The 22066-nt window shown below is 46.4% G+C and overlaps 2 protein-coding genes across 2 annotated transcripts; one reads left to right on the top strand and one right to left on the bottom strand.

Moving 5' to 3' along the window:
- The first annotated feature begins 11846 nt into the window (after positions 1 to 11846).
- LOC124698436 (protein GAMETE CELL DEFECTIVE 1, mitochondrial-like) lies at positions 11847 to 15511 on the top strand. Its single transcript, XM_047230923.1, has 3 exons — positions 11847 to 12379; positions 14571 to 14760; positions 14837 to 15511. The coding sequence occupies exons 1-3, from the start codon at positions 11847 to 11849 to the stop codon at positions 15158 to 15160; spliced, it is 1047 nt and encodes a 348-aa protein (XP_047086879.1). The 3' UTR covers positions 15161 to 15511.
- Positions 15512 to 15652: 141 nt separating this feature from the next.
- LOC124698435 (protein IRON-RELATED TRANSCRIPTION FACTOR 3-like) lies at positions 15653 to 17626 on the bottom strand. Its single transcript, XM_047230922.1, has 4 exons — positions 17559 to 17626; positions 17272 to 17390; positions 16559 to 16686; positions 15653 to 16303 (listed from the first exon to the last, which is right to left on the bottom strand). The coding sequence occupies exons 1-4, from the start codon at positions 17624 to 17626 to the stop codon at positions 15845 to 15847; spliced, it is 774 nt and encodes a 257-aa protein (XP_047086878.1). The 3' UTR covers positions 15653 to 15844.
- Positions 17627 to 22066: the final 4440 nt, after the last annotated feature.

Below are 22066 nucleotides of genomic sequence, written 5' to 3'. Positions count from 1 at the left end.
TTCAACTCCAAGCTCGACGCCAAGTTCTAGGAGCTCTTGACTCGGTTGCCGCCACCTCGCGACAACGTGCGACGACGCGCGCGCCGCGTTCCTCGCGCGGATGTGCCTGCGGGTACCGCTCCTGCTGCAGCAGCCGCACATAACGCGCCTTCTGATGAAGGATACGAAGATTATGGAGGGAACACGGATGAGCAAGTAGATGAGAACGTGTTGGATGACGAGGAGGTCCAACAACCTGCACCTGGTCGTCCACGGCAGCTGAACCGCAATGCTCGACCACCTCCACGGCCGGTACGTGATGATGATCATGTTGCTAAATTAAAATTGAATATTCCGCCATTTGAGGGTCGATATAATCCTGATGCATATCTTACATGGGAATTGGAAATAGAGCAACGCTTTGCATGTTTACGCTATCCTGATCATTTGCGTGTTAGTGCTGCTACTTGTGAGTTCACAGATTTTGCATCTATTTGGCGGTCTGAGCATTGTAGAGTACACCATGCTAATATTTCTACTACTTGGGTTGGTTTAAAATTTGCTATGCGTACTCGTTTTGTTCCTCCACATTATCAACGTGATTTGCTAAAAAAATTGTCTCGCTTAGAACAAGGAAAAAATTCTGTAGAAGACTATTATCAAGAATTGCAAACTGGCATGATTCACTGTGGTATTGTAGAGGATAATGAGGCTATGCTTGCACGTTTCTTTGGTGGTTTGAATAAAGAGATTCAACATATTCTAGATTATAAGGAGTACAACACTATTACTCGCTTGTTTCATCTTGCTTGCAAAGCTGAACGTGAAGTGCAGGATCGTCAACCACCATGGAGAAGAGCTAATGTTTCTGCAGGTCGTACATCATCATGGACTCCGCGACAATCAGCGCCACCATATCGTGGGGCTGCACCTGCACCTACTACCTCCAAGTACACCCCGCCTGCATCATGAGAACCACCTGCTGCTACTCCACCGCCATATGCTGGTCCTCCTCGGAGTTCATCTTCCATGGCCTCCACGGGGAAGACTCGCGACATTCAATGTCGCAAATTCTTGGGATTTGGTCATGCAGAACCAAGCGTGTGATGTTGGTGCGTGAAGACGGCGAATATGATTCTGCAAGTGACACGTGATACGCCCCCTAGTGTGACACCGCCTCGTCGACCCTCCGACTCCGCCTCTTCGCCTATATAAAGGTCCTGACCTAAAACACGATACGAATAAGCCACGGTGCGCGAAACCTTCCAGAGCCGCCGCCATCGCGAAGCCAAGATCTGGGGGACAGGAGTCTCTGTTCCGGCACGCCGCCGGGACGGGGAAGTGCCCCCGGAAGGCTTCTCCATCGACACCGCTGCCATCTCCACCACCATCTTCATCACCGCTGCTGCTCCCATGAGGAGGGAGTAGTTCTCCATCGAGGCTCGTGGGCTGTACCGGTAGCTATGTGGTTCATCTCTCTCCTATGTACTTCAATACAATAATCTCATGAGCTGCCTTACATGATTGAGATTCATATGATGATGCTTGTAATCTAGATGTCATTATGCTAGTCAAGTGGGTTTTACTTATGTGATCTCCGAAGACTCCTTGTCCCACGTGTGTAAAGGTGACAATGTGTGCACCGTGTGGGTCTCTTAGGCTATATTTCACAGAATACGTATTCACTGTTATGAATGGCATAGTGAAGTGCTTATTTATATCCCTTTATGATTGCAATGTGTTTTGTATCACTATTTATCTATGTGCTACTCATGTGATGTTATTAAAGTAGTCTATTCCTCCCGCATGGTGTAATGGTGACAGTGTGTGCATCGTGTAGTTCTTGTCGTAGATTATGATCATAATCTCTTGTAGGTTATGGAGTTGATTATCGCTATGATAGTATTGATGTGATCTATGCCTCCTTCGTAGTGTGATGGTGACAGTGTGCATGCTATGTTAGTACTTGGTCTATTTTGCAAAGATCTATTATACTCTAAGGTTACTTAAACATGAATATCGAATGTTGTGGCGCTTGTTAACTCCGGCATTGAAGGTTCGTGTAATCCTACACAATTAGTGGTGTTCATTATCAAACAAGAGTATATGTAGCACAAGGAAGAGAACTTATTTATTATGTGATCAATGTTGAGAGTGTCCACTAGTGAAAGTATGATCCCTAGGCCTTGTTTCCACCACAAAGAATTGCTTCCTACGCCGACAAGCTATTTTACGGCGCCGCTTGTTTACTGTTTTACTGCATCTTTACTTTCTGCAATATTACCACCATCTATACCACCCGTATTTCACTATCTCTTCGCCGAACTAGTGCACCTATACATCTGACAAGTGTATTTGGTGTGTTGGGGACACAAGAGACTTCTTGCTTTGTGATTGCAGGGTTGCTTGAGAGGGATATCTTTGACCTCTTCCTCCCTGAGTTCGATAAACCTTGGGTGATCCACTTAAGGGAAAACTTGCTGCAGTTCTACAAACCTCTGCTCTTGGAGGCCCAACACTGTCTACAGGAAAAGAAGCGTGAGTAGACATCAAGCTATTTTCTGGCGCCGTTGCCGGGGAGGAAAGGTAAAAGGTACTCACACTCCGGATCTCGGCTACTAAGCTATTTTCTGGCGCCGTTGCCGGGGAGGAAAGGTAAAAGGTACTCACACTCCGGATCTCGGCTACTAAGCTATTTTCCGGCGCCGTTGTAAGTACTCGAAGCTATTTCCTTTAGATCCTGCAATTGCATCTTTTGGTTTCTTGTTTACACTAGTTAGGCATAATGGACAACAATGAGCTTCTTATTCTATTTCCTGATTTAAGACATGGATTGTTTGCTGCGAAAATTAAAAAACCTATGGAATCTTATTTGCATGCTGGTAACAATGATATTAGTATGAATGCTTTGAACACCATTGTTGTTAATGATATGGAAAATTCTAAGCTTGGGGAAGCTGGCTTTGATGAGCATGATATTTTTAGTCCCCCAAGCATTGAGGAGAAAATTTTCTTTGATGATACTTTGCCTCCTATTTATGATGATTATAATGATAGTAGTCTTTTGGTGCCGCCTACTATGGAGAGTAAATTTTATTATGATTATACTATGCCTCCTACACTTGATGAGAATAATAATGATAGCTACTTTGTTGAATTTGCTCCCACTACAACTAATAAAAGTGATTATGCTTATGTGGAGAGTAATAATTTTATGCATGAGACTCATGATAAGAATGCTTTATGTGATAGTTATATTGTTGAGTTTGCTCATGATGCTACTGAAAGTTATTATGAGAGAGGAAAATATGGTTGTAGAAATTTTCATGTTACTAAAACACCTCTCTATGTGCTAATTTTTTTGAAGCTACACTTGTTTTGTCTTCCTATGCTTGCCACTATACTCTTCATGAACTTGTTTATTTACAAGATTCCTATGCATAGGAAGCATGTTAGACTTAAATGTGTTTTGAATTTGCCTCTTGATGCTCTCTTTTGCTTCAAATACTATTTCTTGCGAGTGCATCATTAAAACTGCTGAGCCCATCTTAATGGCTATAAAGAAAGAACTTCTTGGGAGATAACCCATGTGTTTATTTTACTACAGCAATTTTTGTTTTGTTGAGTCTTGGAAGTTGTTTACTACTGTACCAACCTCTCCTTATCATGTTTTTGTGCCAAGTAAAGTTTCTATGTTAAAGTTGATGTTATATTTGGGATCGCTGCGCAGAAACAGCATTGCTGTCTGTCACGAATTCTGGCATAAGTCTCTGTAAAAAATTCGAAAAAATCTGCAAAATTACGAGCGTGATCCTCAGATATGTACGCAACTTTCATTAGTTTTGAGTTTTTCCATTTGAGCAAGTTAAGTGCCCAGTCCAGATGCATCTTTACGGACTGTTCTGTTTTTGACAGATTCTGCCTTTTATTTCGCATTGCCGCTTTTGCTATGTTGAATGAGTTTCTTTGTTCCATTAACTTTCAGAAGTTTTGTGCAATGACCAGAAGTGTTAAGAATGATTGTGTCACCTCTGAACATGTGAATTTTTGATTGTGCACTAACCCTCTAATGAGTTTGCTCGAAGTTTGGTGTGGCAGAAGTTTTCAAGGGTCAATAGAAGAGGGTGATATACTATGATCAAGAAGAGTGAAAGGTCTAAGCTTGGGGATGCCCCGGTGGTTCATCCCTGCATATTTTAAGAAGACTCAAGCATCTAAGCTTGGGGATGCTCCCCTTCTTCATCGACAACTTATCAGGTTTCTTCTAGTGAAACTATATTTTTATTCGGTCACATCTTATGTACTTTACTTGGAGCGTCTGTTTGTTTTTGTTTCTGTTTTTGTTTGAATAAATGCTTGTGTGGGAGAGAGACACGCTCCGCTGGTTCATATGAACACATGTGTTCTTAGCTTTTAATGTTCATGGCGAAGGTTGAAACTGCTTCGTTAATTGTTATATGGTTGGAAACGGAAAATGCTACATGTAGTAATTGGTAAAATGTCTTGGATAATGTGATACTTGGCAATTGTTGTGCTCATGTTTAAGCTCTTGCATCATATACTTTGCACCCATTAATGAAGAAATACATAGAGCTTGCTAAAATTTGGTTTGCATAATTGGTCTCTCTAAGGTCTAGATAATTTCTAGTAAAGAGTTTGAACAACAAGGAAGACGGTGTAGAGTCTTATAATGTTTACAATATGTCTTTTATGTGAGTTTTGTTGCACCGCTTCATACTTGTGTTTGTTTCAAATAACCTTGCTAGCCTAAGCCTTGTATCGAGAGGGAATACTTCTCATGCATCCAAAATCCTTGAGCCAACCACTATGCCATTTGTGTCCACCATGCCTACCTACTACATGGTATTTCTCCGCCATTCCAAAGTAAATTGCTTGAGTGCTACCTTTAAACAATTCAAAATTTATCACCTCTGATTTGTGCCAATGTTCTATAGCTCATGAGGAAGTATGTGGTGTTTATCTTTCAATCTTGTTGGGCAACTTTCACCAATGGACTAGTGGCTTCATCCGCTTATCCAATAATTTTGCAAAAAGATCTGGCAATGGGATTCCCAGTCCCAAATTAATTAACAAAAATAGACACTCCTCCATGGTATGTGATTGTTGGACGGCACCCAAGGATTCGGTTAGCCATGGCTTGAGAAAGCAAAGGTGGGGAGGAGTGTCATCATAATAAAACTAAAATAAAAAGGCACTCCTTCATGGTATGAGATTGTTGGTAGGCACTCGAGGATTCGGTTAGCCATGGTTTGTGAAAGAAAGGTTGGAAGGAGTGCCACCCAAAAATAAAATAAAATGGGAGCCGCTCTTTGAAGGTTTGTACGGCAAGGGGTTAGAGTGCCCACTACCATTCGTTGACAACAACAAACACCTCTCAAAACTTTATTTTTATGCTCTCTTTATGTTTTCAAAATAAAAGCTCTAGCACAAATATAGCAATCGATGCTTTCCTCTTTGAATGGCCTTTCTTTTACTTTTATGTTGAGTCAGTTCACCTATCTCTCTCCACCTCAAGAAGCAAACACTTGTGTGAACTGTGCATTGATTCCTACATACTTGCATATTGCACTTGTTATATTACTTTACATTGACAATATCCATGAGATATACATGTTATAAGTTGAAAGCAACCGCTGAAACTTAATCTTCCTTTGTGTTGCTTCAATACCTCTACTTTGAATTATTGCTTATGCAAGACTTATTGATGCTTGTCTTGAAAGTACTATTCATGAAAAGTCTTTGCTTTATGATTCATTTGTTTACTCATGTCATTACCATTGTTTTTGATCGCTGCATTCATTACATATGCTTACAATAGTATGATCAAGATTATGATGGTAGCATGTCACTTAAGAAATTATCATTGTTATCGTTTACCTACTCGAGGACGAGTAGGAACTAAGCTTGGGGATGCTGATACGTCTCCAACGTATCTATAATTTCTTATGTTCCATGCTACTTTATTGATGATACCTACATGTTTTATACACATTATATGTCATTATTATGCGTTTTCCGGAACTAACCTATTGACGAGATGCCGAAGTGCCAGTTCCTGTTTTCTGCTGTTTTTGGTTTCAGAAATCCTAGTAAGGAAATATTCTCGGAATCGAACGAAATCAACGCCGAGTACTCTATTTTTCCACGAAGCTTCCAGAGCACCCGAGAAGGACCAGAGGGGGGCCACTGGGCCCCCACACACCACCCCGGCGCGGCCCAGGGGGGGGCCCTAGTGTGACACCGCCTCGTCGACCCTCCGACTCCGCCTCTTCGCCTATATAAAGGTCCCTGACCTAAAACACGATACGAATACGCCACGGTGCGCGAAACCTTCCAGAGCCGCCGCCATCGCGAAGCCAAGATCTGGGGGACAGGAGTCTCTGTTCCGGCACGCCGCCGGGACGGGGAAGTGCCCCCGGAAGGCTTCTCCATCGACACCGCTGCCATCTCCACCACCATCTTCATCACCGCTGCTGCTCCCATGAGGAGGGAGTAGTTCTCCATCGAGGCTCGTGGCTGTACCGGTAGCTATGTGGTTCATCTCTCTCCTATGTACTTCAATACAATAATCTCATGAGCTGCCTTACATGATTGAGATTCATATGATGATGCTTGTAATCTAGATGTCATTATGCTAGTCAAGTGGGTTTTACTTATGTGATCTCCGGAGACTCCTTGTCCCACGTGTGTAAAGGTGACAGTGTGTGCACCGTGTGGGTCTCTTAGGCTATATTTCACAGAATACTTATTCATTGTTATGAATGGCATAGTGAAGTGCTTATTTATATCCCTTTATGATTGCAATGTGTTTTGTATCACTATTTATCTATGTGCTACTCATGTGATGTTATTAAAGTAGTCTATTCCTCCCGCATGGTGTAATGGTGACAGTGTGTGCATCGTGTAGTTCTTGTCGTAGATTATGATCATAATCTCTTGTAGGTTATGGAGTTGATTATCGCTATGATAGTATTGATGTGATCTATGCCTCCTTCGTAGTGTGATGGTGACAGTGTGCATGCTATGTTAGTACTTGGTCTATTTTGCAAAGATCTATTATACTCTAAGGTTACTTAAACATGAATATCGAATGTTGTGGCGCTTGTTAACTCCGGCATTGAGGGTTCGTGTAATCCTACACAATTAGTGGTGTTCATTATCAAACAAGAGTATATGTAGCACAAGGAAGAGAACTTATTTATTATGTGATCAATGTTGAGAGTGTCCACTAGTGAAAGTATGATCCCTAGGCCTTGTTTCCACCACAAAGAATTGCTTCCTACGCCAGCAAGCTATTTTTTGGCACCGCTTGTTTACTGTTTTACTGCATCTTTACTTTCTGCAATATTACCACCATCTATACCACCTGTATTTCACTATCTCTTCGCCGAACTAGTGCACCTATACATCTGACAAGTGTATTTGGTGTGTTGGGGACACAAGAGACTTCTTGCTTTGTGATTGCAGGGTTGCTTGAGAGGGATATCTTTGACCTCTTCCTCCTTGAGTTCGATAAACCTTGGGTGACCCACTTAAGGGAAAACTTGCTGCTGTTCTACAAACCTCTGCTCTTGGAGGCCCAACACTATCTACAGAAAAAGAAGCGTGAGTAGACATCAACACGCAAGACCCTTTTACCCTTTGGACACGCGTAGGGTTCGAAACACTTCCCCTTTTCATCCCACGGCTAGACGCATCATCTTCTCCCTATAACTTCATCTTTTATTCATCATTCATCCCCTTCGCTGCACCGCACATATCATCTCTCTCTCTCTGCCATTGCTGATATTCCTTATCGATGTTCGCCGGGCTTCTAGGCCTTGAAAGCTTCGAGTCGCGGGCCTCCATATAACTTCGGGTACTTTATTCAGCAGGCCCATTTGGGATGCCTATGTCAGTAGCCCCCGAGATTTTGTTTGTATCGTAGAATCAAGCAAAATCTCCATCGTAGAATTGAGTCGTATCTTTATTTATCAACGAGCCGAATATTTTTGCTTAACATTTATTTTGTGCAGGGATATTGGTAGATGGGGCTGGTTCATCTGACGGATCAGGTATCAGTTAACTTCTCTTGTGGCAAACCCGCATAAACCTACTTTAAGCTCAAGTCCCTGAACTTGAACTCGGGATACTGGCGTAATTCGACACGCGCCACTTAAGGACTTATCGCGAATCGAATCCTAGTTATGTTTTATCGAGTACCTAACGCGTCCGCTAGGATTTTTCTTCGCATCTGTTGACACAGATGAAGTGGTAGAGCGCATTCGGGTGTGATACCACGCCACACAGGACGGATCCTGGGGACTTACCTTCGTAAAATATTACGGCATTCAGAGTTTTTACCGCGGCAGACGCGCTCTAAGAATATATTGTCGAACGCCTTTGTCGGCTACTGGAATTATGAATTTCTTCGAATTGTCTAATGACAATATCTTGATCTCCCGATGGGAGTACATGACGAGTTACGTGTAACTCGAAGATGTACGATGAAAATTCTTCGTCTGTACTTCTATATTATCTTGTCATTCTCTTGTTTTTTCTTCCTCATATTTCATCGGGTGCGCGACCAACGCTTCCGACGGGAGTAGCCCCCGAGGCTACAACCGAGTGTTTGCACTTAGCTGTAGGCTCAACTTTTGCTATTTTGGTCAACTCTGTATTTTTTCTTTCGCCTCATCCTCTTATCAGAAGTATGGACAATACTTCTGATAAGAGTAACCCCCGAGAATATGAACATATGCTTGCATTTGATCATAGGCTCTCGAAGTTCTCCTTTTTATCCCTGCACTTTTTTAGAACTCAACGTTTCTTTGTCGCTATTTTTTGTTGAACCACTCGAAGCTTTCTTGAATGACATCGCTGCTGACGATAACCACGATACCCACCTTGGGAAGCCACGACTCCTGTCACCTCATTGGGTCGTGGGTCCAAAACTCTGCGCCATTGACACGTCACGCAACGGTACACACGTCCTCTGTAATTTCCGGCACGGGCGAAGTAACTTCCCTTCAGTAAATTTGGAGCGGTAAGACCCTTTTACCCTTTGGACACGCGTAGGGTTCGGAACACTTCACCTTTTCATCCCACGGCTAGACGCATCATCTTCTCCCTATAACTTCATCTTTTATTCCTCATTCATCCCCTTCGTTGCACCGCACATCTCATCTCTCTCTCTGCCATTGCTGCTTATCGAGCTCCTCGCGCACGCACTCTCTTGCCCCTTGTTTCTCCACCAAAGTTTCCGCCACGGCTCCGCGCACAAAGCATTTCAAGAACCGCGCTCCGGGCACCGACGAGCCCACGGAGAAGGTCAATGTCTCAGGCTGGGAGCGGTCGAAGATCTCCGCCCAAGACCAAAAGCTACTGAAGAAGATGGGTCTGCTGAAGAAAAAGGAGGCCCTGAAGATTCCCGGAGATGAGAGCTCTCCTCATCCTCCCCATTGGATTCCGGGTAACTTTCATCGACTTCCTCGTTCGTGGCCTTGACGTTCCTGTCCACGAATTCTTTCGTGGCTTACTGTTCATCTATGGGATCCAGCTGCATCAGCTGACCCCAAACTCTCTCCTCCATATTTCTATTTTTATCACTCTTTGCGAGTATTTCCTGGGAATCCATCCTCATTGGGGCCTTTGGAAACGCATCTTCTACCTCCGGCACAACAATTCAAGGAACGTCACCTACAATATAGGTGGCGTTTGTATCTGCGTCCGTCCCGATGTCGATTATTTCGATGTGAAGTTCCCCGAATCCGTCCAAGGTTGACGCAAGAAGTGGTTGTACATCCAAGACGAGTCCTCTCTCGCCCAAGAGTATGGTCTTGCGCCCTTTGATCCTATCGAAGAAATTCAGAGATGCAAGTCTTGGTACATAGAGGCCACAGCCGAAGAAAAAGCGGCCACTAACGCCCTGATGACCCGCATCCACGAGCTTCAAAATACCGATGGGGAAGAACTTTCGGGTGTACAAATAATTGCCTACTTCCTTCGGAATCGAGTGCAGCCTCTGCAGGCTCGCAAAAATCCTCTTTGGATGTATTCAGGTGCTAAAGATGTCGACCGTATTTCCAAGGATCATTTTGTAAAGGACTTGGAGAGGCTCATCCACCGCTTTACCTCCTTGCACAAAAACCACGAAGTCCCTTCGTCTTATCGCGTGGAGCCATATAGTGGTATCCACGCTCTTCCCGAAGTAAGTGTTTTCTTTCAGGTTGTGTTTCCTATTTTTCGACTGCTGTTGATTTCCCTTGTGTGCTTATTTCTTGTCTTCTCTTTGCTTTGTACCTTGCAGGACCACCAAACTCTCTCCTCTCTTCCCCCACTACCTGAAGGTGGGGAGGTGGATGGTCGAGTTGTTGTTACCGACGATTCGCAAGAATCCTCCCTTCCTGAGAGTGAAGCCGTGGAATCTCAAAGATCTGCGGGTTCCTCTCCGTCCATCGCATTGCTTGCCATTGATGATGTTCACGATGCCATCGAGATCACCTCCTTGCAGCCTCCAATTCCCACAGACGGCGCCAATTGACAAGGAATTAACTTGTCAATGTCTACGGATTGTAGACTTAGGGTTTCGTAGAAAGTAGAGGGCAAGTAGATCTCGAAGCTTCAGCCGAAAAGGTGCTCGACTAAGAAACTAGGGTTATGTTGACAATAGATTCGATGGATTATCCTACCTCGGCTCCCCTTTATATAGGAGGAAGAGCCGAGCGATTTCGTGCCGTACAAGTTACAAGCTCTGGGTAGCTATCCGAGTCTTTCCCGTATGATTACATGATTCGTGATTCCTAATATAAATCTATATTTATTATCTTCGCCGGGCTTCTGGGTCTTGAAAGCTTCGAGTCGTGGGCCTCCATATAACCTGGGTACTTTATTCGGCAGGCTCATTCAGGATGCCTATGTCAGTTGGTGCTTCTCCTACTCATCGTGCCCTGGAGGTTGGAGTTGGAGGTGAGGAGTTCGTCTGTTGCCTCCCCGCTAAATAAGCTCGATGTGCAACCTCCAGATCTGGAGGTCAAGGCTAGAGCTCTCTGTCTCTCCTTTGCTGTATTCTTCACCTCGTCGCCATGGTGGCGGAGGGTGGGGAATCGATTTGGAGGTGAGAACTCGTGAATCTGTTCCTAAAGCTCGCTGCGGAGTTCATCCACGAAGGCCAAGATTGCCAACGTGATTTGTGGCCATTAGAGGCCACTTCGCGTTGTGGTGTGCGGCTGGCACCACAGATTTTAGTTCCTCCAGGCCATGAAGCCGAAGCGGAGGATCTTCGAACTAGGTGCGGCGCTCCACGCCGACGGTGACCCAAGTGGCGTAGTCCATGGTGTCTATGTCGGCGGCCGTGGCTCTAGTCCTTCTCTGAGCTCGGGCGGAGAAGAAAGACTTGATTGATTTCTTCAATTTTTAGAATGGGTATTTCTTGTAAAAGTTGAGGACCAGTTTGCTATTTCTGTACTTGTCAAGGTCCTCGAGGTAATGTACCCCGCCTTCGGGCCTCTTCCTCATAAAAAAAACTCCACATTATAATAGTGTCCATTCTTGGTAGCACTGAGCTAAACAACGTCCATGCCACCTTGAAGCTAAACAAGGTTTCCTACAAAGTCACAACACACGGTCGATCGGTGATTAGATTGTCCAGACAATGGATAGGGCGCCTCCTTAACAGAAATAATTTAATTATGAAGTTATTTTTTATAAATATTTTATTACGAATTATCCATTTAAACTGCGTGCTCGATTTACAAATTAATTTGCAGTAACTTTTGGTTTTGTTTTCGACGAGGGCTATATGCCTATATGCAAGAATCTTGCAGCAAGATCGAACCCTCTCCTCGGCATTTCACCGAGCACACGGCATGCACTCGCTCAAGCGCGTCCTCCGCCTACCAGTGCCCACCACAACCTCCTCCTCCGGCAGCCTCCGCCGCCTCTCGTCCCACCGCCGCCCTCCGCCGCACCCGCCTGCGGCCACCGGCGACGACGAGTGGAACGATGCGTGGGAGACCGCATGGCTCCCGGGCGACTCCCCCGCCTCCTCCCCGGCGCCCGCCGCGCCGTGGGAGTCCCCCACATCGGAAACCGTTGCAGCCGTATCCGCCGAGGTGGACCCTGACACCAAAGCCTTCGTCGCCGACATGGACGAGCGCTGGGCCGAGCGCCGCGCCGCGACGAGGCGGCCGCGCGCTCCTCGCCCTCCTGCTGCTGCAGAGGGAGCGGGCGGCGCCGAGGCGAAGAAGGCGGGGGCGGACGAGTATAGGACAAGGAAGCAGCGCGTGCACGCTGCGCTTTGGGTGAAGGAGATCGACAAGATGGAGGAGGCGCGCCTTGGCGGCGGCGGTAGGCGCGGCGCAGCGGACGACATCGACCGGCTCCTTGACTCGTGCTCAGAGTGCGTTGCTACTCACTCCCCTTTCGTTCATTACTTTTTCTGTTCTCCAACGATCCTGCGATCTTTAGCTCTTAGAACCGTCGCATTGCTTGGTTATATTCGATTGCTTGTGATACACTACATTTTTTGAACTAGTTTCACTGAAACCCAATTGCGAGGCATATCGTAGGCTCCTAGCATCACGTGACTTGTTAATTCCAATTGCAGGTGATAGAATTGCCACTATAGTTTCTTCTTCGGTAGAGGAAGCATTCTGCTATCCTGCTTTCTTGATTGTTGACGGATTATCGAGCCTGTACAATAAGTCAGACTGAATGCTGTATAATATGACTGGAGTCAAATTAGATTAGGATGAAGTGTCCACTTGAGGTGCTTTAGGTGAAACTTGGTGCGAGCTTTCGTTGCCTGGTGTGGGCTACGGATTATGCACTCTGATATGATGAAACTTTATGATGAGACTTTATGTTTGGACCAAATTATGCCTGTTATCCTGCTTTCTTCATTATTGATGGATTATCCGGCAGAACCTGTACTATAAATCAGACTTAATGCTGTATAATATGCATGTGATGATTGTTTAATGGCCTGCAATCAAATTAGTTTTTTTTTTCTTCAAAATGGCAATCAAATTAGATTAGGATGGAGTGTCTAATTGAGATGCCCCAGGTGAAATTGATGCGAGCTTGTTTGTTGCCTGAATTGGGACTATGTATTCTGATATGATGTGACGACATGTTTTCTGGGCCAAATTATAGCCACTTTACACCGATTCCAAATATCACCATGAATTACAAACCGTTCACTTTACACCGAAAACTGTTAACAGCGGTTGAAGTATGACTCTGTATGGTGTGGCATAGATATTAACAAATTTTCTGACATGCCAGTGCCACATGATGTGCCATCCTAGTTAGCAAGAGTGAACCAAAAAGAGCAATGCTATTTGGCTGATATGGTGGTGGTGCTCACATGCCAACCGTTTCCTCCCCTTTCTTCCACATATATTTCCACTGTAGTTGAAGACTCGAAGTGGACCCTACCCGAGCGTCACAGTCGACGTTTCGTCACCAGCCATCATCATTGAGCACCCGAGGATGAATAACTTGTGGTCTCACCCTGTAGCTTCAGCTTACCTTTTCTTTTGCCGACATAGTTTTTTGGACTAAGCGATTTTGGCCTGTTTGGATGCCATGCCACCAAAATTGTGACATGAGACGCCACATCAGGCAAAACCACATGTGCAACCGCCCATGGGTGAACAGCGGTCAGTTTTGAAAGAATGTGTGTTTAAATTGAACAGTTTGGAAGTTGAGGGTGAAATTTGAACCTCGGGATATAGTTGAGGTGTTTAAGATGGAGGCTTCATTTATCTTCAAGCTTCCAATCCAGCAACAATCTCATAAATTATGTATACTGTGGTGGTTTATCTCTTGTGCAATAATGGACATGTCTCTTGTCCCCTCGGGGCTTTGGGGGTTGTGGTGCCCTTTGTGCTTGTTGGGTTGGCATGTAGGCCGAGGATAGTTTGGTTGTGTCGGTTGTAACATGTGTCTAGCTATTGTAGCTTGTATTCTTGTCATGAGTGGTCGGTTGTGTTGGCCTAGCTTTAGGCTTGTAATCAACTTATTTCTATCAATGCATCGATACGCAAGCTTTTGTGTTTTCGCGGAAAAAAAAATGGACATGTGCGTGCTCTTTGTTTTCCTTTCGGGTCATCACTTTGTTGTCATCTTGGTTATGCAGTGCTTCTTGTGCTTTGCTTTTATTGCTAGAATATAACAAGCCAACTGTGGCCATTAGGCTATTGTAGGCTGCGATTCAAGTGCTTGCAGATGTGGTGTGTAATATAAATTCAAATTTGTCACTGTGACTTGTTTCCCTGCCTTAGAAGTAGGCAGGGGCGGACCCAGGATCAAAACTAAGAGGGGGCAATAATATGTTAATTGGGGTAAAATTTCTTTGCTAAGTGGGGGCAAACCACTATTTAATCTTGTTATTACAAGGAGAATTAAAATTTGAGTGGGGGAAGCTGCTCCCATTGGCAATACGCTGGATCCGCACATGGAAATAGGAAATTTGACCATGTAATTGGTAGGCATCATATGCGTTCTAATGTACTCTTGGTTTTGTTAATATCCTTGCTGCTTTAAAAGATGTAGTTTTCTTACAATCCTCCTGAAATGAAATGCAGGATCTTTGATTCTGGCAACACTGATTTTGGCGATTCAAAGATACCAAGCACTGGTGAGATCAAAACCAAGCCTGATGGTTGGGAAATTACCTCGAGAGGTCAGGATGGTAACATATGGGAGATCTCACAGCGTGAGGAGGACATTCTTCTCCAAGAATTTGAGAGGCGCATCGCTTTCAGTAAACAGCAGGTCATATATGATACTTCCTTCACGCAATAATTTCTTTGTCAGTACAACTGAAATGATACTGAAATTGTTGATGCAGATTGCTAGCTTCATCAAGACTCACATATTTAGTCGGAGACGACCTATTGACGGATGGAAGTACATGATTGAAGAAATTGGCCCCAACGCAAGGAAAGGAAAAGGGAGCGTACAGAGATTACCAAGTGTGACTGATCCCGCTACCCAGCCGTTCAGGGAGGAATCGCCTGCAATTGCCTCATCTGGTTCCTCCTTCAGAGGGAACCGGCATGCGGACTCACCAGGACCTGCCTCTTCTGGCTCATCCTTCAGAGGAAACCGGCATGACGACTCATCCGCAGCTGCCTCTTCTGGTTCCTTCTTCAGAGGAAACCGGCATTACTGAAGTTAGTACTCCTCCGATTCGAATTATTTGACTCATCTTTGTCTAGATACATTTGTATCTATTGAGTCAATTAATATGAATCGGAGGGAGTGTCGATTTTCATTGGTATTACCGCACATATGCCGGCTTGTTTCTCCTAGAATGCACTGGTAGAAAGATTACCCGTGGAGAAACAGGAATCCAGAGAGACCTGGTATTTTTCTGGGTCATACGATTGTGCACTTGTATAATTATTCTGGAAGACGTTACTGCAAATGTTTATTAGGGCCATCACCTTACACGATAGTCTGTTTACCAATTGCTTTGTTGATAACTTCAAATATGATCGGTTAGTTTAACTCGGGGAAGGCTTTTTTATATGTGAATTGGCAGATGGGCGCTGGTACTGTTCACCTGGTCATACATGGCTTTTGCTGTAAATTTGCTCTGCAAGTGTAACTTCTAAATCAATTCAAATCCTATATGGTGTTAAAGAAGTTGCAACACAAAGGATGAGAAAAAAAATACTATTCTCATAAGAGTGTCATCTCAGCTAACATTCCCTGATCCAAGATGGAGTCTGGTATTTACACGCACATGCCCAACTGTGTATATTCACTACGTTCAAAGAGAAACTTCATGATTGGTTGGAACTGATCTACTCGATCCTCTTTCAAGATGAGATCTAAGTAGATCAGTTCCAACTCAATCACTACCTGAGCTACCTTCCTTACTACTGCCGGTTGTGCTACTGCTACATTGTTCATCTTCCATCCTTGGGAGGCCAAGGCTTACAGGCCAAGCGGCTGACTCTGTTGGGTATCTTGCCTGCGGCCGCGCAACATGATTGGGGGCCTCCTGGTCTTCCGATGGTTCAGGGCCTTCGATGTCGGATGCTGCATCTGGGAAGAGCTTAAGTTCCCGTGGTGGTGCTGGCTGTTGCAGTGTGGGAAATATTGCGTTTGCGATGACCGGTGATTGCATAGGCTGCTGCGATGGGAAACCTGTGCTTGCGGAGTGAGGAACAGTGAGAGGCACCCCGGCTGCGCCATGGTCCCAGCCTGGATTGCCAGCGAGCCGCGTCGCCAGAGTATTTTGTAGCTCTAGGATTTCGTTGCGGAGCACACCGTTCTCATCTTGCAGCTCATTCCTCTCCATTGTAACCTGTTTGTGGAACAATGAACATGGGGTAAGTAAGCAACTGCTCAATTATGTATGTATCATTTGGTAAATAGAGTGCAGCGATACAGAGAATGATAATATTGGTATGAGTCTTGTCTAGTTATTTTTGGCTGGGCGTAAACGAAATAATTTGCAGTTGATAGGATCAGAAACCGGTTGTAGACTAGGGAAAAGAAAGTTTAACTATGTTACGACTGCGATGAATGAAAATCAAGTCTCAGGACATAAACGACTTACATAATGAGATTCATTCAGCAGTGTGCTATTCTCCTTTCGGAGAGATTCTAACTGAGAAAGCAGATCCCGAAGTATCCGAGTGGTGTCAGTCAATATGCATGCTTTCCCATTGTTCTGCCTGTCCGCTTCTGCAAAGAGATGTTGAATTTGATCAGAACAAAATGTTTAATACTAGCAAACTTACTTGAGTAATATCAATTCGTTGATAACACAAAGCAAAACTGAAGAGCAGCAAGATGGTACTGAATAGCAGGCAATACATTCACATTGGCGCAAAACTAAAAAGTTAATTTTGGAGCTACAACTTACAGATAACACAAAGCAAAACTAAAGCGGAGAAAGATGCTAAAGAATAACAGAAAATACATTCACGCTGCCAGAGCATTGTTCATCCACATGCCTATCAGCATTGTATAGATGTATCCATCAGGATCTAATACTAGGGAATTTCATGGAACATGTTGAACCCCACTATATCATATCACAGGAGAACATGTCTTGGACAGAGTCCAAAGCAGAGCAATGCAGCGATCAAATTCAGAAGCAGGAAGACTGAAGCAATAAGCAATGCAGCGATCTGCGTAGTCTACAATGTTTGCAATGTACTCCCTCCGTTCTCTTTTAATTGACTCAGATTTAGTATAACTTTGTACTAAATTTGAGTCAATTAAAAAAGAACGGAGGGAGTACTTTACACCTGCTGAACAACTGACCTAGCATGTCTCCGAGCTCGCCGAAGAGATCATTGAGCAGATCGCGCTTGTGCTTCTCCCTCTCGGCCTTGTGGACCTTCCTCGGGGCCTTCTTCTTGCACCTGCTCTCAGTGACAGGCCTGCGCGTGATTCAGATCGAAAACAAGTAAGTACATCAGCATACACCTCTCACTTCCATTCCCTATTTCCCTTGCCGCGAGCAGAAAATAAATAAACAGCAGAACGCAAAAAACGAGAAGAATCGCCCACAAGAAATGAGATCTACAAATGGCTCCAGGAAGTCTCACCCGTGGATGCGCTTCTCGGCGGCGCCGGCGCTGAGGGCGTCGGCATCCGCGGGCAACATGGCGACCATATCTCGCCGCGGAACGCCTGGAGAAGCAAACGAACCAGTCAAGCACCTCGTAACGCAAGCCGCCGCGGAAGAGAAAGAGATCGCTAGAAAGAAGGAATCATATACCAGGAACTGAAACGGATTGGAGAAAGGTTGCAGCAGGTCGCCGTCCGTCCGCCCGTGTCTCCCCTCTGTTCTTGGTGGCGCAGAGTAAAGAAGAAGAAAAGGGCGTGGGAGGCGCGTGGCGTGGCGTGGCGTGGCGTTCAGTTGCGCAGGCGGTGGCGCTTTTCTACGAGGCGTGGGCCAGGGGAACCTAGGGAGCCCACGCGTCGGCGAGGGTGGAGAGGCAGAGTGGACACGCGTGGGCGCGTGGGCGGCACCCTCCGGACTACCGTGCCCCCGCCTGGCGCGTGCCGCTGCGTGGGCGCCCGCCACCGGCGCATGTGTTCCCCCGCCTAGCCTCCATCCGCCCAAGGTTTCCTCTGCCCGGAATGCTCGGAAATTCGCTTTTGATCTCACGGGGATATGCTCTTTTTACCCAAATATGTATATATGTATATATGTTAAAATGTGAAAATGATTCCTACAAATATTTCATGCGTACATATTGACATTTTATGTAGACGTGCAAAGTTTTGCAAAAAAAATTATAAATTTTATGCTATGTGTAAAAAGACAAAATGTCTCGTGCAAGGAGTGGCATTTTGGCACCCGGGAGCATATGCTCCCGGTTTTTAAACTTCATTTTAAATGCACTTTTAAAATGTTGAAAAATTTGAACACAAAATTTAGTGGATAACATCTCGAAATTCTACACGTTCACAAAGTGGTTCCACAGAAAACCGACATTTTGAGTGTCATCTATAAAAAAGACAAATTTTTCGGTAAAAAATGGTTATGTACGAGACGTTTTGTTTATCTTTTTCGCACAAGTCACAAAAAATGTAGGTTTTTCGCAAGACTTGGTGTGCGCACGTAAGATGTTGATACGTAAGCGAGAAATTTTTTGTTCAAATTTTTTGAACATTTCAAAATATTTTTCCGGTGGCAGGAGCATATGCTCCCATGTTCCGAATTAAATTTCCATCGTGCAAGCCTTTATTTTGGCAGTGTTGCTAATTCTAAGTTGACCGAGAATTAAGTAAATTTTAGTCGACCTTCAAACCATTCAGTTGCATCGTGATTCGTGCGGTGGTAGTTATACATACGTTCTAACTAAGGTTTTGAATGTTGCATATGAGTTGCAGCTAAGATTTTTTACAGTTTCACGTGAGTATCAACCGAGAAAATGTACCTAGACTGTTGAACTTGCTTCCTGATTCATATTGTCATTTGGGTTGCACATGAGTTACAACTAGATTGTAACAAAGGTTTATGTGATTTCACTATACTAAGATTTAGATAAATTTAAGTCCACTAGGATTTAGGCATGCCTTTATATTAGCACTGTATTATGTCTTTTTGTACATAAGCCACAAAAAAAGTTGATTTTAGCACCCAGTTTTATCTTTCTTACACAGGCCACATAAAAAAGTTGATTTTCATAAATGACTTGGTACATAGAGGTTGTTAAGATGTCCAAACAACATATCATTTCAAGTTTCTTTTTTACATTTTAATTTTTTTAAATACATATTTAAATAAAGTGAGTATATTGCACCCAGAGCCAAGACGATCCTCTCGAAAATGTTTCTATGCAAACTGAAATATGTTTTCTTGTAATTCTTTAAATTTGCGGCCCATAATTTTGAACAAAGTTACTTGAATGATACAGAAAAAAAATCGACCTTTAATGCGCTAATTAGTTAACAGGAAAGGAGCATAGAGCCTGACAAGTTGATTTCCGCCATCTATCCAAAATGGCAGCCAGATACGAAACGAACCTCACGCAAGTAAAAGTAGGGCACGTCGATGGTGCGGCTTTGTTTGTGCGGGCGCGTGGTTATGGCAGTTGATTTGGGGCCACACGGGAGGGTGGAGGCGTGTGGTGAACGCGTGGCGGGCACGGGCCGCCACACGCTACGGAATCCGTCTGGTTGGCTCGTGTTGCCTCGTGCCACCCGGTGCCTTGCCGCGTCCTTCGCCGTGGCCCGTGGGCACCTCCGACCGCCATTCATCCGGCCTGATGTGCAACCCGCGCAGACGTGCACGCTGGAGTAAGAGCATCTCCACTCGTCTCCCCGAACAGGTCTCTGGCGTGCCATTTTTTCATTTGGACGACGAAAAATGGCCCAGCCGCGTTCCCGGTTTCTCGTTTTTCATTGGATTTGGGCTTTTATCCATCCGGCGAGCTCACGCCAACCCCGGCCTACCGGGGAGCGCTCGGGGACTACGGATGAAGCGAAAGCGCGTGAAACGCCGAGAAATCTCTCCCGCGCTTTCGTTTCGTCTTCGCCGCGGAGGTGGCCCCGACCGGTCAGCGACACGCGCATCGTCTTCCGCGCACGCATCGTCTTCCACGCGTAGTAAAGGCTGCCGCCGGTCAGTTCGCCGCGGACGCGTCGCATCCACGCGGCATTAATCGCCGGCGCCAGCCGCGCCTATATATGCCGCTCCGCTCGCCGCGACACGCATCCCTGCTCCACTCTCCCTCCACTCTCCTCCACTCTCCCGATGGCGTTCAACGACGAAGACGGCGAAACCACCAACGGCTTCCCCCGCCGGTCGCTGCACGCGTGGGAGGGGCACCTCCTCCACCAGGCGGGGTACCCCTGACCGCCGGACACCAGGCCTCCCGGCGGCGGGTGGCGGCTGAGTGCTGGCGGCGTGCCAATCCCGCCGCCGCCCCAGGGCCATGCCCTCGACGCCGCCATCGAGGAGGCTCGGATGGCGATGACGGAGGACGAACGCACCGACCCGCGCCACCACCCCGACAACATTACGAGGTGGAATTCGTTCTTTCTCCGGCGATGGGAGCGAGAACTGGCGGCCTACGACGGCCCGCCGCCTCCGCCTCCGCGCAACAACGCCGCGAGTCGCCGGCGATGGTGGAGCGCGCCGAATAGGACGCTCCACAACGTCCTCGAGCACATCGAGGGCGGCAACACCCCGCCGCTCACGATGCCCCCTCCATCGAGGGCATCGGCCAACCGCCGTCGAGGAAACAGCTGGCAGCCACGGCGCATGGCTGCCAGCTCGTCGTCATCCGACACGGCGAGGTCGCTCTCCAGGTCGGCGCCATCCTTGGCGCCGGTGAAGAAGGAGCCGGCTTCGCCGCCGAGCAACCAGACGCGCGGCGGCGGCATCGTCATCCGCGAGCCCTCGGCGGCACAAGGTCGCCTCCGCCCGAAGCGCGAAGCGGACACCTCCGGCAAGCGGAAGCGCAAGCCGGCGAAGGTGAAGGTGGAGGAGGCCGAGAGCGCCGAGGACGTGGCCATCCTCAAGGCCGTCATCGCGAGGTCCCTCCAGGACCTCGTCCCCGCTCAGAACGCCATGCCGCTCGACCGGGCCTGCGCCCTGGTCGAGGGAGCGTGGGAGAAGGAGGAGGCGGAGCGGCAGGCGAGGCTCCTCCAGGACGTCGCCCGCTTCCGCCGGCCTGCGACTCCTCATCCGGCGCCGCCGTCCCCGTCGTCGACCTCGAATCCTCCTCCGACGACCTGTACAAGCCGTCCCCGCCTCGCACCAGTGGCCGGTGGGGAGACGCCGGCCAAGGCAGCAGCCAGGCGGCTTCGGCGCCGCCGCAGTTCGACGACGACGGCTCCGACGACGATGGCGGCGACGGCGACATGGACTACACGGTGTTCTACCGCCATTTGGGCATGTAGAGCGCCGTGTTTTAATATTTACAGTTGTATTCCCGTAGCCGAATTCGAAATATACTCGAATTCGGCCTCTATGTATGAACTTCGCCCTCTATATAGTAAATATCATTAAATTTTGTCTAAATTCGTCCGTTTATGCCGTAGTTTGTCAAGTTTCCGTTTTTCAAATTTAGATCACCGTCTTCGCTTGAGATCGCGGCTGGAAAACTACTCCTCCCCACGCCAAAATTTACGTCCAATCTGGACGTAAATTTTTCCGGATTTCGGCGTGGGGAGGCCAAACGAGTGGAGATGCTCTAAGACCATCTTCAACGGACGACACATTTTGAACATCCAAACTGTTTGTTTCAACCTTTTTCGTCGATCAATAAGCAGGCCATCCGCCCTTGTTCGTTTAGGGTTTGCGGGACACCATGCACACGCCTAGCACTTCGGAGCAGCGTGTCCTCCTCGAGTCCTTCTAAGGCTGACTTCTTTTGGGCTTGTGAACCGGCTTCAGGGTTGTAGGCAGCTGAAGTCCAAAAGAAGTGTCCAGCTTGAGGCCAGCTTAATTTCACCGTGAAGCTCCAATCCTGTGTATACCCAGAAACTGCTCTGGACCAGTTTCTGCCAGTTTCCCGAGCTTCTCCACCGATAAACCAAACGCTATATGGCACTACCCCTTTAGTTCCCATTAAATACACCAAACTGCCACCGCAGT

The sequence above is a fragment of the Lolium rigidum genome, chromosome 3 (genome assembly GCF_022539505.1).
Source record: "Lolium rigidum isolate FL_2022 chromosome 3, APGP_CSIRO_Lrig_0.1, whole genome shotgun sequence".
Lineage (NCBI taxonomy): Eukaryota > Viridiplantae > Streptophyta > Magnoliopsida > Poales > Poaceae > Lolium > Lolium rigidum.
Note: the sequence above shows the minus strand (reverse complement) of the source record. Positions and strands in the feature narration are given on the sequence as shown.

What these genes read in the sequence shown, in the direction of transcription:
- LOC124698435 (XM_047230922.1), bottom strand. Translation starts at nt 17,626, where the DNA reads ATGGTCGCCATGTTGCCCGCGGATGCCGACGCCCTCAGCGCCGGCGCC. An exon ending in GCCGAGAAGCGCATCCACGG is followed by an intron (nt 17,391 to 17,558) that starts GTGAGACTTCCT and finishes AATCACGCGCAG; the next exon opens with GCCTGTCACTGAGAGCAGGT. An exon ending in CGAGCTCGGAGACATGCTAG is followed by an intron (nt 16,687 to 17,271) that starts GTCAGTTGTTCA and finishes ATCTCTTTGCAG; the next exon opens with AAGCGGACAGGCAGAACAAT.
- LOC124698436 (XM_047230923.1), top strand. Translation starts at nt 11,847, where the DNA reads ATGCACTCGCTCAAGCGCGTCCTCCGCCTACCAGTGCCCACCACAACC. An exon ending in CTCCTTGACTCGTGCTCAGA is followed by an intron (nt 12,380 to 14,570) that starts GTGCGTTGCTAC and finishes AATGAAATGCAG; the next exon opens with GATCTTTGATTCTGGCAACA. An exon ending in TCGCTTTCAGTAAACAGCAG is followed by an intron (nt 14,761 to 14,836) that starts GTCATATATGAT and finishes TTGTTGATGCAG; the next exon opens with ATTGCTAGCTTCATCAAGAC.